Source organism: Carcharodon carcharias, chromosome 9 (assembly GCF_017639515.1).
Source record: "Carcharodon carcharias isolate sCarCar2 chromosome 9, sCarCar2.pri, whole genome shotgun sequence".
In the NCBI taxonomy this organism is placed as follows: Eukaryota; Metazoa; Chordata; class Chondrichthyes; order Lamniformes; family Lamnidae; genus Carcharodon; species Carcharodon carcharias.
This window is the reverse complement of record NC_054475.1, coordinates 40,075,646-40,094,654: the sequence shown is the minus strand read 5'-3', so window position 1 is coordinate 40,094,654 and position 19,009 is coordinate 40,075,646. Positions and strand designations below refer to the sequence as shown.

The 19,009-nt window shown below is 45.8% G+C and overlaps 1 protein-coding gene across 5 annotated transcripts in view; it reads right to left on the bottom strand.

Annotated features, from left to right (window-relative positions):
* LOC121282181 (neuron navigator 1-like) overlaps positions 1–19,009 on the bottom strand; it is a 589,054-nt gene that overhangs the window by 149,936 nt on the left and 420,109 nt on the right. For all 5 annotated transcript variants that reach the window (XM_041195735.1, XM_041195734.1, XM_041195736.1 and 2 more), the window contains one exon: positions 9,340–10,042. In XM_041195735.1, the coding sequence (XP_041051669.1) occupies positions 9,340–10,042 (703 nt within the window). The remainder of the gene's footprint in view (positions 1–9,339; positions 10,043–19,009) is intronic.

The following is a 19,009-nucleotide window of genomic DNA, read 5'->3' as shown; positions in this document are numbered from 1 at the left end:
TATTTGAGGCCCACAGTCCCATCCACTCTGTCTCCCCACCATCCAAAGCACTGATGATTGCTGCAATCATTAATGCAGCAACACTGCTCATTCACAGGCTGATACAGTCAGACATGTGGGTCATACACAAAAGGTCCCTCGGCCCCTTGAGGATGCACATCTCTAGCACCTTCCAAAGTCACCTTATCTCATTTGTGACCAGTATCCTCATGGCCTAACATGCCATGGCATCGCTGCTGCACATCCAAAGACTTACTGCATCTTCGGAGGGTTTGTACCTCCAGCACCCTTTCAACCAGTGTGTCCCACATTACTCTGTCCAAAAGGTCCTCAGCACCTCACCTATCAACCTCATGGCCCTCAACTTAAATAACTGCCACCACGTTAGTCATACCTGCACCAAGGGGAAATGTTGCCTTCTGTCCACCCGTTCTATGCCCCTCAATAATGTGACCTGTCAATCTCCTGTGCTCCACGGCAAATGTCACAAGTGTTTGCAATGTTTCCTCAACACTCCAACTCTCCAGACCAGCATGCATCCAGGTCAAGAACCTCTGCACTCTCCCCACTCCAATGCCATCCCTCCTATGCAGCACAGGTCACAAGTGAATGCAGAAGTGTAGATGTGGCCTTCACAGCATTTTCTGCACTTGCAACATGACCTCCCCTTTCCTACATTCTATTCCTCGGCTAATAAAGGCAAGTCTGGCTTCAGCCTTGTTAAACGCCTTATGTTCCTGTTCTGCTACCTTAACGGGTCTGCTCAGCAAGGTCCCTGTAATCATCGTGACTTCCCATGGTCCTACCATTACTCATGTATTCCCGTACCTTGTTTGTCTTGCCCAAGTGCTTAACTGAACATTTATCCACATAACATTCCATGTGGCATTCCTTAGGCCATCTGACCAGCCTGTCTGTATCCGTGTGTAATGTTTGGGCCTCCTCTTGACTATTTGCCACCCCACCAATGTTCATCTCCTTAGTTTCTTGAAGGGTGAGTGACTTATGAGGCTGGGGGGAAAGGGATGAAAGGTGTTAGTGCCTGAATGCTAACTGATGCAGTGTCCTTGTTGTTAATTTCAGCATCACCACCGCATGGCCGCCCCCAATGCATCCAGAGTCCCCCCTCCACACCTGAGGGCCAACACTTGCAACTTGCATCACATCTTTTCAGCAAGCCAGGCACCTGCGCAGCGACAAACACTTCGGTGGGGATTATGACATCGACTAGTGTCCCAGGGCATGGTGGCGAGGGCACTTCACAATCGCTGGAGGAGATGGCATGGACAGAGAGTGCCGATGGTGCCAGCAGCCGGAGGACTGCAGTGCACCAGGCACATGCTGAGTCCAGCAGTGATGATGTGCCTCTGGAGATGTCAGCCATGCAGCAGCTGCAGGACAAGCGGCAGGGTGCGCGGGAGCATCTGACAGGGTTGCACGAGGGTGTGCTTCACTTGGTTATTTGTGGTGCAGGGATCCAGGCAGACTGTCAGTGATAGCATGAACCTCAGGACAGAGCTTCAGGCTTCCTCCATGGAGAGATTGGCGACTCTCATGAAGAGGGGCTTCAATCAGATTGAGAATCTTCAGATTGGGTTACGCTCTGTCCTGCAAGCCCTCACAGCGGTAATGGCCACAGGTGGTCATTCGCAATGTGGGAGATATTCTGGGCACGAAGTGTCGCCACTCAGTGACTATCCATCTGCGGTGAGCAGGGAGGTCCAATGTGACCTCACGGCGCAGCAGCTGCCTGTTGTTGCTGCGAGCTCCTCTCAGGGCTCTCCGGATGAGGGCAGCAGCTCCTCCGCCCCCTCTGCCAGTGACCATTGCATCCATTGAGGCTATGACAACTGGGGAGGTGCCAGTTCTGGAACTGGCCACTCCCTCCCAGGCGGGGCCAGCACAGGCTCCACAGGCCAGAGGATGGCCACTAAGATCATTGAGGCCAACAGTTCAGCAGAGTCAGCAGGCTGTCTCACAAGCCACTCCGAGCGATGGAGCAGCACCTAGACGTAGCACCCGCAAACATAAGCATAAGGCACGCTAGGCACTCCACAGGTATGTCACTGGTGATTTTGTGTTGGCCCTAGAGTAGGGAATGTTTCATTATGTGCGTCAGAGTGACGTTTGTGGTTTATTTTGGTGGGAATAAAGTCCACTTTTCTGACCATGGCTGAGGGTGTTTCCTTTGTGCTGCATTTGTATGTTTCACAGACATGAGTGTTTGAGTGGACATTGATCTTTCTGTACTAAGCCCTTAGTTGCAGCTGATGAGGTGGAAGATGTAGCACCTGAGTGCCACGTGTGGAAGTGCCAGGCAATGCTGGTCCTGCTGATCCATGTGTGTGGAGCTAGCTGAAGGTTCGTTGTATTAAAGTGCCTTGGATGTCCCTTCCTCCTTGGTGTAGTAGCGGGTTGGCATGCTGCCCCTCATCATTGCCCTATGCTAACTCATTCTCTGAGCCACTGCTGGATTCATCATGTGCGGCCTCATCCACTGCGTCAAGGTCATCGTCAACTGCGTCCCCACTTTCCAGTGCAAGATAGTGATAGCATGCTGCGCTCTGCACAATCACAGAGACGCGATCTGGGGGGTACTGGAGTGTGCCCCGAGTGGACTAGGCAACGGAAGCACATCTTGAGAAGACCGATGGCTCTCTCCACTACAGCCCTTGTGGTGCCTTGGCTCCTATTGTAGCGCTCCTCAGCTTCCATTCTTGAACGGCAGAGAGGCTTCACGAGCCACCTTCTGAGGGGATAGCTCTTGTCCCCCAGCAGTCAACCATCCAGCAGAGCCAGAGCACTGAAGAGCCCCGGCACCTGGGAGTGTCTGGGGATGTAAGCGTCGTGGGAGCTGCCTGGGTACCTTGCACAGACTTGTAGAATCTGCATCCTGTGATCACACACTATCTGAACGTTCATGGAGTGGAAGCCCTTCCTGTTGACGAAGGCACCGGGCTCACCTGCTGGCGCCTTGATGGCCACATGTGTGCAGTCTATAGCATCCTTGACATGGGGGAAGCCAGCAATGGCCGTGAAGCCTCTGGTTCGCTGTGTCTGGCTTGCCTGGTCACAGCGGAAGTGGATGAAGGTCAGTGCCCTTCTGAACAGAGCGTCTGTAACCTGCTTGACACAAGTGTGGACAGCTGATTGGGAGTCACTGCAAAGATCACCCACCGAGCCCTGGAAGGAGCCAGAGGCATCGAAGTGGAGGGCAACTGTGACCTTCAGAGCCACTGGCATAGTGTGTTCACCCACACAGTTAGGGGAGATCTCAGGATGAATCATCTGACAGTTAGTTAACTATTAGTTAACTATTTAAAAACAAAAAAACTGCGGATGCTGGAAATCCAAAACAAAAACAGAATTACCTGGAAAAACTCAGCAGGTCTGGCAGCATCGGCGGAGAAGAAAAGAGTTGACATTTCGAGTCCTCATGAGGACTCGAAACGTCAACTCTTTTCTTCTCCGCCGATGCTGCCAGACCTGCTGAGTTTTTCCAGGTAATTCTGTTTTTGTTATAGTTAACTATTTCCCTTGACAGACGGAGCCTCCTTCGGCACTGCACCTCAGTCATATTGAGGTAGCTGCTTCTCCGCCTGTATACCCTGGCAGCAGGGTAGTGGCATCTTCTGCGGCCCCTTCCACCTTGGACAACCTCTTGGCCCTACGCCCTGTGTACCTGTGCCTGGCCTCCCAAAGGTGGCTCCCCTGGAGGCTGATTGTCCTCTCCTGGCCTCCTCTTTATTCTATCCCTCCCTTCCTCCTCAGAGGAGCTGCCTCCAGTGGAGATATTAGAACCCATACCCAGGCTAAATGGAGGCCTCCGGAAAGCTGCAGGCCCAAAAAAGATTACTGTCTGCAGACTGCTGAGCTGAAGCTTCAAAGTACAGAGAAAGCTATTGGAAATCAATTTGAACTGCTAACAGTCACACAGGCAAGTTTAAATCACTTTCTGCATTAAATACTTCAGAAAAAACATTAGCAACTCCTCTGAGCCCACATATCCCACCCATGGATGAGGTTTGTTAAAAAGTCAGTTACCTGCCTGCCCATTTGGCCCGTGCGCCGAGCTGAAGATCGCACGGGCACCTCAAAGTCAGCTTCGATTGCCGAGTTAAGGGCCTTAACAAGGCCTTTAATTAATGGCGGGCGCACATTGTGCTTCATAGCGCGCCCACCTAAATATCGCGATGCCACATGCTGATGTCAGGACACTTGCTTAACATTTTAAGCGCTGACGTGTGGGCACCATCACCCCCACATCAGCCACAAAATTCTGCCCTAAGACTGTTCACAGAAAATACAATTCAACAATTAGGTGGAACTTTTCTGAACTTTGGTTACTTGAATAAAAATATTGCAGATCCATAAAATACAGCCTTGAATATTTTTAAACTCCTAGTAGATGCATCCTTTATGTAAGCTAATTTGAAATGTATATTAAATAGAATGGCCTTACAATTCCAAATGCCTATGAGTTTAGTCTGAAACAATGGAAAGGATTGGTGAGGGGAGTGTGCTTTACATTCTCCATTTTAACTTTCAAAAAAGCCTTTGACAAAATACCACATAAAAAATAGGTTAACAAAATTGAAACCCATGGAATTAAAGGGGCAGCGGCAGTGCAGATACAAAATTGGCTGAAGGATAGAAGCAGTCTCTTTTGGTGATAGTGAATAATGGTGAATGGTTGTTTCCCAGACTGGAGGCGAATGTGCACTTGGATCCTCCAGGTGCTGATATTTGGGCCATGGTTCCTTTTGAAATATATTAATGACCTTGCCTTGGGCATACAGGGCATAATTTCTCAGTTTACAGATGGTACAAAACTTGGAAACGTAGTAAAAATTGAGGAAGACAGTAACAGACTTCAGGAGGACAAATAAACTAAATGGTACAATTTTAAAGGGGACGAAGGAGGTGTGGTACATAAAGCTTTCAAGGTGACAGACAGTCAAATTTTAGGCTGAAACAACAACACTTGAGGTCACAGATTTAACTGCAAGAACATTATTATTTAATCTGTCATGCTGACTAACTCCCTAACATGTGCTATCTGACCTTCAACATCCCACCCAACCCTGGCCCAGGTCAAGCGAGCCCATATGTATTATAGTGTACCTAACAGTATCTTGTCTGAGTACTGTATATCTAATACTCAAATCCACACACACACACACACACACCCCTATCATCATGACAAAGCCAAGGTGAGAAGTCTGTTGAAAAAGCAAACAACTTCCTTGGCTTTATAAATAGAGAAGTATGGCAGAAGTTAATGCCCTCCCTCACCTCCCTCGTGGTGAATTTGTGGTGGGGGGGGCAGTTAATCAGGCAGGAGGATGGCGGGTGGCGATCTCACCGCCTTCCCAAAACTGACCAATTAAGTCAGTGGCGGGAAGACCCGTGGACAGCCTTTCCGCCCCACTGCCAATTGAGGCTCTTACGTGAGCATTAATTAAGACTATTCACGCAGCGAAGTTGATGAAAGGTGGCTCACAATGCAGGGAGCCTGAGAAAACCCTGGTGTCTTTCCTTGTGGACTTTCAGTAGGTCTCTCATTGTCAGGCACTCGGTGCTTGATCAAGGGTCCTAGCATTGGTAAGAGGGAGGGGCCTGCTGAGAAACACCCCTCTGCCCTTGCTGCTGACTCCTCTGACTCCCCATGGCCCCCGCCCTGTGATTGCCCTCCCGCCTTCACTCATCTGTGCCTGACTCCATGGTGATCCTAGGCCTTGGGTGGGTGTAGTAACGGCAGCTGCCACCTCCTCCCCAGTGATGCTGCGAATCTGTCAAGAGGTTGGTTGGCTGGCAACTCTCAGCGGGTGGGACTTCTGACCCCAGGGTCTTTGATCCTGGGGAAGGCCTGCTGCTGTCCAATTAAATGCCTGATTGGCACTTAATGCCACAGGTTGTCCTGAAAAGAGGCAACACGTGGCTTTTGCCAGCTCTCCAGCCAGCAAGTGAGAACCCCATCACCACCATTAAATACTGCCCTTAAAGTACAAAAGTTTTTCTAAACATTTATAAAACACAAAGATAAAAGCAAAAAACTGCGGATGCTGGAAATCCAAAACAAAAATAAAAATACCTGGAAAAACTCAGCAGGTCTGGCAGCATCTGCGCAGAGGAACACAGTTAACGTTTCGAGTCCGTATGACTCTTAAACAGAACACACAATTTAGGTCCCAGCTGGAGTACTGTCCAATTCTGGAAACCACACTTTAGGGAAGATGTCAAAACCATGGAAACGGTGCAGAGGAGATTTACTAAAATGGTAGCAGGGGTGGCTTGCAGTTATGTGAAGAGATTGGAAAAGCTGGGGCTATTCTTTCGAAGAATTAGGTGATCTCATTGAAAGGCCGAATGGCTTCTGTGCTGTACCATTCTATGATTCAATTATTCTGCACCCTAATATGTTAGGAAAAGCTTCCCTTCATCTGACCTAACCATGAAAATTGACCTCATAATAATCTAAGCCAAACATTTACTACTAGGTAAGTATACTTACTTATATAGAGACCATTGTACTTAACACATTAATCTGAAATTACTTCCTCTACTATTTAGAACTGCAATAAATGGCGTTGAGAGGGATTTCAGCCAACTGCATTAAGCGTTCATACTCTTCACACACAGCATAATTTGTTGTGCCAGAAATCTGGCCACTTTAAACTTCCAACTTTAACAGCATTGTACAATAATTATTTCTACTAAAAAAACAATTCAATTAGGCCAATCAAATTTTCAACAGCATGGAATGCATTATTAGCCCATAAATCTACACACACCACAGTTTGAAGTGTATCACATGTTACCAAAGGCATATAATAGGCACGGGGTAGAGAGACCTGGGTGTATGTGAGCATATGTCACTGAAGAGGGCAGAACGGGTTGAGAGCGCAATTAATAAAGCATAGAATATCCAAGGCTTCATTTATAAAGACATACAGTACAAGAGTAAGGAGGTTATGTTGAACTTGTACAAGACACTAGTTTGGCCTCAGCTGGAGTATTGCATCTAGTTCTGCTTGCCGCACTTTAGGAATGATGTGAAAGCATTGGAGAGAGTGCAGAAAAAATTCATGAGAATGGTTCCTGGGATGAGGAACTTCAGTTATGAAGATAGGTTGGAGAAGTTGGGACTGTTTTCCTTGGAGATGAGAAGGCTGGGAGGAGATTTGATAGAGGTATTCAAAACCATGAGGGGTCAGGACAGAGTAGATGGGGAGAAACTGTTCCCACTTGTGACTGGATTGAGAACAAGAGGGCACGGATTTAAAGTAATTGGCAAAAGAAGCAAAAACGACAAAGAAAAACTTTTCCACAGAGAGAGTGGTTAAGGTCTGGAATGCACTGTCTGAAAGTATACTGGAGGAAGGTTCAGTCAAAACATTCTAAAGAGAATTAGGCTGTTATTTGAAAAAGAAGAATACGTAGGTTTACGGGGAGATGGCACCCAGGGAATTGCTTATTCAGAGAGCTGGTGCAGACATGGTGGGCCACTTGGCCTCCTTCTGCACGGTAAGAATTCTGTGATTCTATGAAGTCCCATTCTCCACTAATTTAGCCTGTTGGTGGCACGTTATGGCTGTGGGGTGGGCTTCTTACAGGTGAGTCGGATGCTGACCAACTGTCGTAACTGGAAGGATGAGCAATATGCTGCCCCCCCACCATCCCATTAAATCGAGCCCAGTTAGAAATTTGGTTTGCGAGCCAGCAATGTCCATACATAATTCATGTTAAATTACTTGTCAGAAATTCAGTGATCCTCCTTAAAATCACAACTTGAATATTTCAGCAAATTCAAAATTAATTCATAAATACTGAAGTACGTAACTGTGCTGGATTTTATAGATGAATGTTGAAGTAAATCGTTCATGGTGAAGCAATGTGAAAGTGGATGAACCTGGGATGGCAGCAGACTGATGTATTTTTGTGGACTATGGAGATGCACTTCGGCTCCTCTCAGCTCCACAGAATTGTAACTTATACAAAGTGTTCTGCATCATTTTTGAGCAGCGTCTAGCAATCCCTTAGTTAACTGCTAGTTAGCCTACTTAAAAGCTTGGAACAACAGTGCGTGCATGGCATCAGCTCCGCCAATTTGTACATATTATGGATGTTGTGTCAGCTTAAGCAGCTGGATCTCAAGCTGCCAGAATGAGTCTTTTGGCTCAGCAGATCTTTGTGGGAAATTCTCATGTTGAAATTCAAATTCTAGCATCAGAAGAATATATTTCTAAAAAGTACCACAGAGGAAACTTGCATTGTGGAAGGGAATGAAAAAAAATGCTCCATATGGACAGAAATACGCTTCTAACACAGTTGTTGGGGACAGCCAAATTCACCTATAATTCAAACCACAAGAGATTTCCTTAGTTCTGATCAAGAGTCATGCGGACTCGAAACATTAACTGTGTTCCTCTCCACAGATGCTGTCAGAACTGCTGAGTTTTTCCAGCTATTTTTGTTTTTATTTCAGATTTCCAGCATCCGCTTTTTGCTTTTATCAGAATTCACTTGTTTTGATCAATTAACCACAATGGATTCACAGTGCCAACATTAATGAGTCCGAAATTTCCTACATTATTCAAAGCTGATCAAATTGAAAACTTTAAGAATGCTATAAGGAAGAAAGTGCATGTAGTCAATGATATCAGGTGTAGAAAGTTCCGGTCATGAAATTATTGTTGACATGAGATGGTCATTGTTACAGAAGTCTTAGGAGAAAATCATTAAAAACCAGAGCTTATCAGAAGTATTGTATTGTTCTTTTGAAGACGTATAGGCTTGGTTTCTTGTATTAAACAATCACAATTGCAATGATGGCCTTATTTTCAATGTGCCTCGTTCCAATAATACAAAATCAATTAGATTCACAATCTACCTAACTACTAATTAACCAATTGATGGCTTGGTTGTTTACTTGACTGATCCTTCTATTGAAGTTTTGTTCCTTGTCTGTGGTACAAAATGGAGTTTACTGGACAATGCAGTAAAGCGTTTCTAATGAAGCGTAGCCTGGCAACTGTATGAGGCCTTGGAGAAGTACCTCTGAACCAGATGGTGGGGAGAGGACAAGACAAGTGCCATCAGAGATAAAGGCAAAACACCATTCAAATCAAAAATGAGAATCATTTTTGAATGCAATCCTAATTGGAAATTAAGCTCACCTTCCAGTATTTAAAAAACAGGTAACCAAATGGCTAGGAAAATTATGACAGCTAATCATAATGACATTAAATCGTATCTAAAAGTAAAAGCATGCAATATATGAATTACATGATTAAAATTTATTCCAAGTACATAAATCTAAATATTCCTGCAGATTACCTTTGTGCTGTTGGAGATGACATCTCTGAGAATTTGGAACTTGGCTGTCGCATTCCTTGTAACTTACTATGACTTTCTGGAGCTGAAGTGGCCTTTGTAGAACTTGATGTTGTTGTGCATTCAGTATCAGAAGCAACTGCCTTTGCTTTTGCCTTCTCTTTCTCACGATCAGTTTGATTCACTGGTACTGAATTTGCTCGCCCCATGCCAATTTTTGAGGGTTCTTTCAGACGAGAAACAGGGATGCCTCCATGCTTGCTGCTAATGAGGCTTGGATCAATGTTGCTGCTAACAGGCCTATTTACACCTCCTCGACCAGTGATGCTAACAGAACTTGATTTGGCTGGGCGTGGCAAGCTACGGTACTGCACGGCTGTCCTCGCACCTGACGACATAAAGCCATCGTGGTTTTGAGAAACATCAAGGCTGGTTTTCCTGGAGTTTGTTGGTTTAACAGGGATGCCTGTAGATTTCTGAGTTTTTCCTGTTGAAGGAGAGCTTCCACTGGCTGTCATCACTGTTGCTGTGCCTGTAGTAGGCTTCTTATAGCCAAAAGAACCACCAGTAGAAGGTCTCGAAATACCTGATGGAGGTTTGCGTGTTTCCCCAACTCTGTCTCTACTAGCATCAGATGAAGATCTTTGCAAACTTGTTCCTTTGAGAGCCAATTTTCCTTTGTCTGGCACTTTAGATTCAATTTTACCTGCAAATACAAAATAGAGAATGAAGAAGAAATATAAGTAAATTATTATAGAAAAATAGTGTTCTTCATTACTTTCACCAGGCAATGATGTCTTTTGTTATTTACTGTTCAGGATAGTCTCTAAGATGCTGGCTAACAAAAAGAAATGAGTGATGAAAGAAAACGTAAGACAATGTTTTCTGCCATAGATGATGAAGAACTTTGTTCTTCGCTCATTAAAACCTCATCCTCATTTAATGAGAGTATTTAATATTTCTTCTTACTACCCTTCCTTAAAAGTAAAACTTTTTAATCATTACAACAGCAATGAAGGAAATTATGACACTAAAGGGCAATAACGTCATAGGACCAGATGGTTCCCATTTCAGGGATTTAAAGGAAGTAGATGGGAACTTTATATTTAGGGTATCTGCCAAGTTCCCTTGATTTGAGAAGCATTCCATTAGCTTGGAAAATTGTGCACCTCACTCCACTATTTAAGAAGGGTGACAGGAGGAAACTTGGGAATTATAGGCTAGTTAGCCCAATATCTATTTGCCAGAACTTGCTAGAGTCTATAATTAAAGCTAGAGTAACTGAACATCTTGAAAACTTTCTGATCATTGAGAGCCAGTGTGGTTTTGTAAAGTGTAGTTCATGCCTAACAAACCTGCTGGAATTTTTGAAGAGGTGATTAAAGTGGTGGCTGGGTAAATGTTTATAAATGCTATTTGCATGAACTTCCAGATGAAATTCAACGAAGTCCCTCACAAAAAACTGTTGGCCAATGTTGAGGCTCGAAGAATGGAAAGTGAATCATTGACTTGGTTAGGAAATTGACAGAGTGGCAAGAACCACAGAGGAGGGATAATGGACTGGTAGTCTAATTGACAATATGTGACCAGTGGCATCCCACAGGGACCTTTGTTAGAATGTCAACTATTCACCTTATTTATTGATGATTTAGACAAAGGGATAGAGATCCACATATCCAACTTTATCGATGATATTAAAATAAATGGCATTGTAAGTAATGTAAATGGAAGGATAAAAATCAGTAATAGATTAAGTGAATGGGCAAAACTGTGACAAATGGATTTCAATGTCAGAGATTATCCACTTCAGACCTAAAATGATAGAGTACCTTCTAAATGGTGAACAAGAACAAAAAAAACTTATATTTATATAGCACCTTTAACATGCTAAAATATCACAGAAGCATTAGAAAACAAAATATGATACTGAGCCATAAGGAAATATTAGGGCAGGTGACCAAATACTCGGTCAAAGAGATAGATTTTAAGCAGAGTCTCAAAGTAGGAAAGCAAGGTAGAGCGATGGAGAGGTTTAGGAAGGAAATTCAAGAGCTTAGGGTCCAGGCAGCTTAAGGCACAGCCACCAATGGTGAAGCAATTAAAATCAAGAGGGCAGAATTAGAGGAGCACAAATATATCAGACCGCTGGAGGGCTGGAGGAGATTAGAGATAGCACAGGCCAGGCAAAGCAGGTGTTGGAAAACAAGGATGTGAATTTTAACATCAATACATTGTTTAATGGGAAACCAATGTGAGTCAGCAAGCATAGGGGTGATGGATGAAGAGCACTAGGTACAAGTTAGGACATGGGCAGCAGAGTTTTGGATGAGCTCAAGTTTATAGAAGTAGATTGTGGGAGGTGCATTAGAATATTCAGATCCAGAGGTAACAGAGGCACGAATGTGGGTTTTAGCTGCAGAAAAGCTGAGGCAGGGCTGGAGATGGGTGATGTTGCAGAGTGGAAATAGGCAGCCCCACTGTTATGACGCAGCAGTTGGTAAAGCTGAGTTATTTAAGTGATATGTTTGAGATTCAGCTCTAAATTCAGGAGTCAGACCATCAGTTCTTAAGAGGTTTTTTATATTAAACTAAAAGAAATGTTTTATTAATTTACAACACATTAAATACATATACATGGTTACAAATTACTACTATCATAACTTTTAACAAATTCCCAGACTAATCTCCATTAAGGTAACAGCAACCCATAGACTTTCAGCAGACAACAGGCAAAGCATTTTCGTCTTACAAACTCAAAATGAGGTTCCTTTCACTTTGTTTCCTGTGGATATAGTTGCAGGCTTACAGCTGCTTTGATCTTACATTGCCTCTGCCCTGCACACACAAAACCGCTGTCTGTTATACCCAGCACAGCTCAATGAATGTAAATTCTCATTGTATCACCAGCCCCTTGAAGTCCACCTCTTTTAACAATAAAACCCCTTTCATAGTACCAATTCTATTAGTAATATAAACATTGCTTGGTCTCTGATAGATAGGTGCCAGAATTCACTCAAAGTGGTAAAAACAAAAAACTGCAAATGCTGGAAATCCAAAACAAAAACAGAATTACCTGGAAAAACTCAGCAGGTCTGGCAGCATCGGTGGAGAAGGAAAGAGTTTAAGTTTCAAGTCCTCATGACCCTTCAGCAGAACTGAGTGAATCTTAGGAAAGGTGTGAAATATAAGCTGGTTTAAGGTGGGGGGGGTGGGGGAGGAGAGAAGTTGGGGGGCTGAAGTGGTTGTAGGGACCCTGCTCTCTTGCCCACATGTCTGTCCTTGGCTTGCTGCATTGTTACAGTGAAGCCCAACGCAAACTGGAGGAACAGCACCTCATCTTCCGACTAGGCACTTTACAGCCTTCCGGACTGAATACTGAATTCAACAACTTTAGATTTTGAACTCCCTCCTCCATCCCCACCCCCTTTCTGTTTCTTCCCCCTTCCTTTTGTTTTTTCCAATAATTTATATAGATTTTTCTTTTCCCACCTATTTCCATTATTTTTAAATCTTTTATGCCCTGCTAGCCTTTCTACCCCACCACCACTAGAGCTGTACCTTGAGTGCTCTACCATTCATTCTTAATTAGCACATTCGTTTAGATAATATCACCAAAATCAACACCCCTGTGTACTTCTGTTCTTTTGTCTGTGACATCTTTTGATTATCTGCTCCTATCACTGCTTGCTTGTCCCTACAACTACCCCAGCCCCCCCAACTTCTCTCCCCCCACCACACCCCCACCTTAAACCAGCTTATATTTCACCCCTTTCCTAAGATTCACTCAGTTCTGCTGAAGGGTCATGAGGACTCGAAACGTCAACTCTTTTCTTCTCCGCCGATGCTGCCAGACCTGCTGAGTTTTTCCAGGTAATTCTGTTTTTGCCAGAAGTCACTCCCCTTCTTGAATCCTTCATTCAGCAAAATGTAAATGTACCTAGGATACATAAAAGCACCCAGACTAGCTGCCGTTAATCCAATCAGGACACACCCATAAACTAAACCTCTATTTTAAAAGAAAAATATTTTCCATAATATTATATACATTAATAGCTTCAAGACACTAGTGACAGCGTGGATTTGTGGTTGAATGCTCTCTTGGGGTCAAATATGAAACTGAGGTTGCAAACAGCCTGGTTCAGCCTCAGATATTTACTAGGGAGAGGGAGAAATGAATGCTGAGGGTGTGGAGTTTGTGGCTGGGAGCTAAGACAATGGGCAGGATTTTTCAGTCAGCGTGCAGGGACGGGCCTGTCATGCTGACGCGTAAAATGACGCTCAATGACACGTTTGTCCTGACATTATCACGCAGTCCTGCTGATGATGCCGTTGAATGACACACCAGAGTTGGCTGCGTGCCCACCGATATGTAAATGGCCTATTAATGTCGTTAAGAAAGTAATTGATGTCTTAGTAACGCTGCCCATCCAACCTTGAGGTTGGCGGGGAAGTGAAAAGACCAAGCGGCCTTCGCATTTTTTAGGAAACCTAATCCATGAATGGAATGAGGTTTCCTAAAGCTTTTATAAAATAAATAAGCTTTTTTTCCCCTAAATATAAAAACATGCCCCGTCACATGAGAGGACACGTTTAAATACATTTTTCAACCATTTATTGAACATCGATTCAATCTCCCTGAGGCAGCTCCATGCCTCAGGGAGATTGAAGCGGTTTTTCAGCACATGCGCGCAAGAACGCTGGCCCTGCCTCTCCCTCCTTCCCCCGCCTGCACAGGTAGCGCTGAGCACTACGGCTCACGTATTATGCTGGGTGGGCCTTAATTGGCCCACCCGCGTAAAATGGTAGCGTAGAGCCGATCGCAGGTGGCGATCAGCTCCGCGCCCGCTCCTGCTGAGCTCACCCGCCACCTGAAAAATTCAGGCCAATAGCTTTGGTCTTCCCAATATTTAATTGGAAGAAATTTCTGCTCATACCATTCTGCATGTTGGGTAAGCAGTCTGACAATTTAAAGACAGTGGAGGTGGTGGGCAGGTAGAGCGGGATGTCAACAGTGTACATATGGAAACTGACATTGTATTTTCAGATGATGTCGCCAAGGGGCAACATGTAGATCTAAAATAGGAGGGGACCAAGGATAGATCCTTGAGGAATACCAGAGGTAACCATTCAGGAACGGGAAGAGAAGCCATTGATGGCCATGCTCTGGCTATGATTAGATAGATAAGAATGGAACCAGGCAAGAATAGTCCCACCCAGCTGGATGATAATAGAGTGACATTGAAGAAGAATGGTGTAACCAGCTGAGTCAAAGGGTGTAGACAGAAGGCTACAGTCACATAGGATGTTGTTTGTGACATTGATAAGAGCCATTTTGGCACCGTGGCTGGGATATAAGCCATATTGGAGGAATTCAATCATGGCAGCAGCGGGTAAAAGAAAAAATTGGCGTTCCAGGAAAAAATTGACACAAATTTGGAGGCGACAACACTCTCAAGGACTTCAGGGAAGAAATGGAGGTGGGGAGATGGTTCACAAAAAAGAGAGGTCAAGGGTTGTTTTTTTGAACAGCACAGTGATAATGGCAGATTTGAAGGAGGGCCAGAACCTGAGGAGAGAGAACAGCTGGAAGCAGTAGAGGTCCAAAGAGACTTACGGGGCCAAGTACATACATCAATAAAATGGCATGGAAAATACGTAAAATGGCTAATGGGATGCTGGCTTTTAAACTTAGAGGACTGGAAGGGGATAGAATGTATGCCTCAGCTAAAGAAAGCTCTAGTTAAAGCATGTCTGCAGTACTGTGTTCAGTTCTGGGTACGACACCTTTGGAAGGATCTGTTGGCCTTGGAGAGAGTGCAGTGCAGATATACCAGAATGATACCTAGAATCCAAGAGTTAATTTACAAGGAGAGATTACACAAACTAGGATTATATTTCCTTAAACTTATAACGTTATTGGGTACTATCATCAGTTTTTTAAGAGAATTAGTGGGAAGCGATAGAGTAGATAGAGGGGAACAATTCCCGCAGGAGTGAAGTTAGGAAACACTTTTACATGCAAGGGGTGGTAGAGGTTTGGAACTCCTTCTGGAAATGGCTGTTAATGCTTGGTCCATTGTTAATTTTAAATCTGAGGTTGATAATGCTTTTGGTTAACAGAATTCTAAGGAATTTTGGGCAAAGGTCAAATATGAGCCATGGAGCGGAACTGTCCCAGAAATTGGCAAATGTCTGATATTGGGTGGGGAAGTAGACACATGACCCACCAATGGCAATGGTGGCCATATTGTGTGCCACTTCACTTAAAAAATTGAAAGGCACGGATTTTACATCAGATTGCTTGCAGTGCGGCCTCTGATTCCGCTGCCCCATCATCACCTCAGGCCTTCAGGAAACCGGGCACCATATTTAAAGGCTGCCCCTTCACAGACCTAGCACTCAAGGGATAGCAAGCTGCTGGGAACTGATAGCTGCCAAAGGGAGGAAATACGCTGCCCCCAAATTTAGCAATGTCACTCTTGAGGGTCTACTGGACGCCACAACGTACTCTACCCTCGCTCTGGGCGAAGAACCTTATCCAGGGTGACAAATCCAGCATGGGAGGTGGCAGCAGTGGAGGACAGCCACCCAGTGCCAAAAGAGGACGAATGATCTCCTCTGTTCCGCCAGGGTAAGTCACTCTTCTCATCGCTCTCAGCTCACACACTCACAAATCCATCACACACCCACAGGGATCTCACTCACTGCCAGTTCAAGTGACATCACCATTCACACTCTCACACACACCTTCATCTGCCCTGTGGATCGTGTCCTCATCCCGTCCATGACATCACTCACCACCCACACATGCCAGGCATCCATCTCAACTGGCCTGGCAGGCGGCCTGCTTACTCTCTCTCTACCTGTATTCATACAGGAAAAGTTGGCACACAACAAAAGGGAGAGGTCACAGACTGGTGGAGGAATGCCTGACATCAAGGTCCTTACAGACTTTGGAAATAGAGCCATCCAGCTGGCCGGCAATGACCTGGACCATTCCTGTACTGATGGGAAGGTCGGCAGGTTCAACCAAGTGAGGATCCAGCAGTGCAACATCCATCAGACAACCATGCTGCGAGTCAGTTCCTCTGTTCTTCAGTCCCCTGCCATGCACTAATTATCTCTCCTTGCTTTCACAGGCACATCTGGGCATCAGCTGAGGGGGTCCACAAGACAGAGCCTCGACTTCAGCCCCGAGGACACCAAGGAAGAAGAATCTGCAAACACCAAAATTGAAGATCCGTCACAGCGCTCACCCACACCCTCCACCATCGCAGAGACACACACCTCGGTGGAACCTAGTTCTCAAATAACCTGGGGGGTCACAATTTGGTGAGCACATTGCACTGCCTGATCCACAGCAGGCACAGGCAGGGACTTCCCAAGTTGCTGGTACTCAGAGGACTGCTGGAGCCAGAAATCTGCTAATTCTGAGTCAGATGAGGAGCCTCTGGACTTGGGCATACCTCAGTTGCAGGAGCTGCAAAGGCAAGCTCAAGAATATTGGGAAGGGATGTCCGCTGCACGCCTCAAGTTGCATGACACAATGGAGGACTCTGCCTGCCTCAGTCTGAAATAATAGCGCTGGTATGCCAACACAGAAGTCAACTCTGGTAGGATGGCGGCTGCCATGGAGGCCTTGGTCCAGGACATCAGTCCTGCACTGCTGCAGTTACACTCCATTGCTGAAACACTTGCTGACATCCATCAATGTCAACACAAGGGCGGGGAGGCAGTGGCAGGCCATATCGAGCTTACTCCAGCAGCCCTTCCCTCTCAATAAGTCAGCCAAGTGCTCAGGCACCCAAAAGGAGGAGGATCAGCAGGTGCCATCTACCCAGGTGATTCCGGCCCATCTGAATCCCCTCTTCCTGTGGCCCCAGAAGCTCCAGCTCCCCAGGCAGAGGAGGCTGTCACTGCCACACAGCAGGACCCCAAAAGCAGGCCTCCAGAGGATGCCTACCAAGGTCATCACAGTCAACAGAGCGTAGCAGTCAGCAGGCCACTTCCACCTCCACTGTGGATGTCGGAGGAGCACTAAGACTTAGTGGCAGGGTTAGAAAGGTCAAGAAGATGTAGTTGCATAATGGTAGGCATGGGTGTTAATCACTTGTACTTAATGTTGACCATTGTAAGGACACTCCCAAGAATGCCTCTTTGTCTATGACCCCTTATTATGATGAGCAGTGATTGTGTCAGATGTGAAACCTTGCTTCCTGCACAAAATTAAGGCTGATGTCGCAGTCCAGGGCCTCTCCCTTGTGCAGAGTGTAGCCTTTTGAGCACAGTGATTGTCCGGCTTCAAATTCACTGTCCAGATTAGTGATACCTGCTCCTCCATGTGGCTTGTGTTTGCTGCAAGAATCTTGTACCCAAGTATCATTGGGTTCCATGATGTTTTCTGTATGTTCTCAGCACCTTGGAGGCAGGGCTGTCCCCCCCATCTTGACAATAATCCTGACATGTGAAGGTGTGGGGCTGAAGGGAACATGTGATGAAGCCTGCCAAAGGATATTGTCTTAAAGTCCATGTGCCAGCTGTTTCTCAACAGCTATGAGCCTCCTCACAGAGTGAACGTGCAGTGCCCTCAGCCAGACAGGTGTCAGGCATTCCCAGATGCAATGTGAAGATCTCAGGAGTGTCCTCACTGCATCTCGTCGTCATCCTCCTGGAATCTTGTGGCAATGGGGTCCTCATGAGTACACCTGCCTCGCCTGGCCAGTACAATGGTATCATCGCCTTCACCCTCACCTTCCAGGACCTCATCACCCTCATCCCCTTCGACTTCTTCCTCATCGTGGGAGATGTGCAGCTCTTGCATCTCCTCATCATCCAGGTCCTTCCCCCATTACATCGCTAGGTTGTATAGCACACAGAAAGCCACTATGGGTCCAGAAATGTGCCTACATATTAGGGCTCTGTAGGGTTCATCCTCTGTGCGTAGAGGAGACTGTGCCACCCCTTGATCTTCAGGATTCTGCTCCTCCCTTTGGTGAGCCAGGCACCTCCGTCTCATTCTTCTCCCTCTTCTCTCCTGCCTATAAGCAATGAAGCAGGCAGCAAGATCACCAGACTCCAAGTTCCTGATGGTGTCCTCACTGCAGTATCAAAGAGAGAGATGCAAGCATCAGCAATTTTCTCCAAGGGCCACTCTTGGTCAAGTCATTGCCTGCGGCTGCCTCTCAAGGCCCCTTAATGCAAGGCAGAGAGTCCAGGCCACCGCATGGATGTCCAGTGTTTAGTGCGTATGATGGCTCACCATGCCCACACAGCATTACCCCACACCACATGACCGAGTGGGGGCAGCTTTGGCCACTCGACTGCATCCTGAACTCTCATCTCAGACGCAGGCATTGTCTTAACCTGGACTCCAAGGCTTTGCGGTTTGTTTGGAACATGAGAGTGACTTTTCAACGTCAACTTAAGCATAATGCAAGGGAGTAGCAGTGTACCCCTCCATCAGTTTTGCATGGCCACCTTTCCCAACAGGATCCTCAAGCTTGCCCAGTTGCCCAATGGCTCGGCAGCACCATAACACTCTTTTGTGTTTGAAGTGTGTACGTGAGGGGTTAATAGTAAAGGAGCAATCACCTGCTCTCTGAGGAATTGGAGCTGCTTGAGTAGGCACAGCTGCTTGACCAGCCTGACTCCAAGCATGTCAATTGAGCTCATG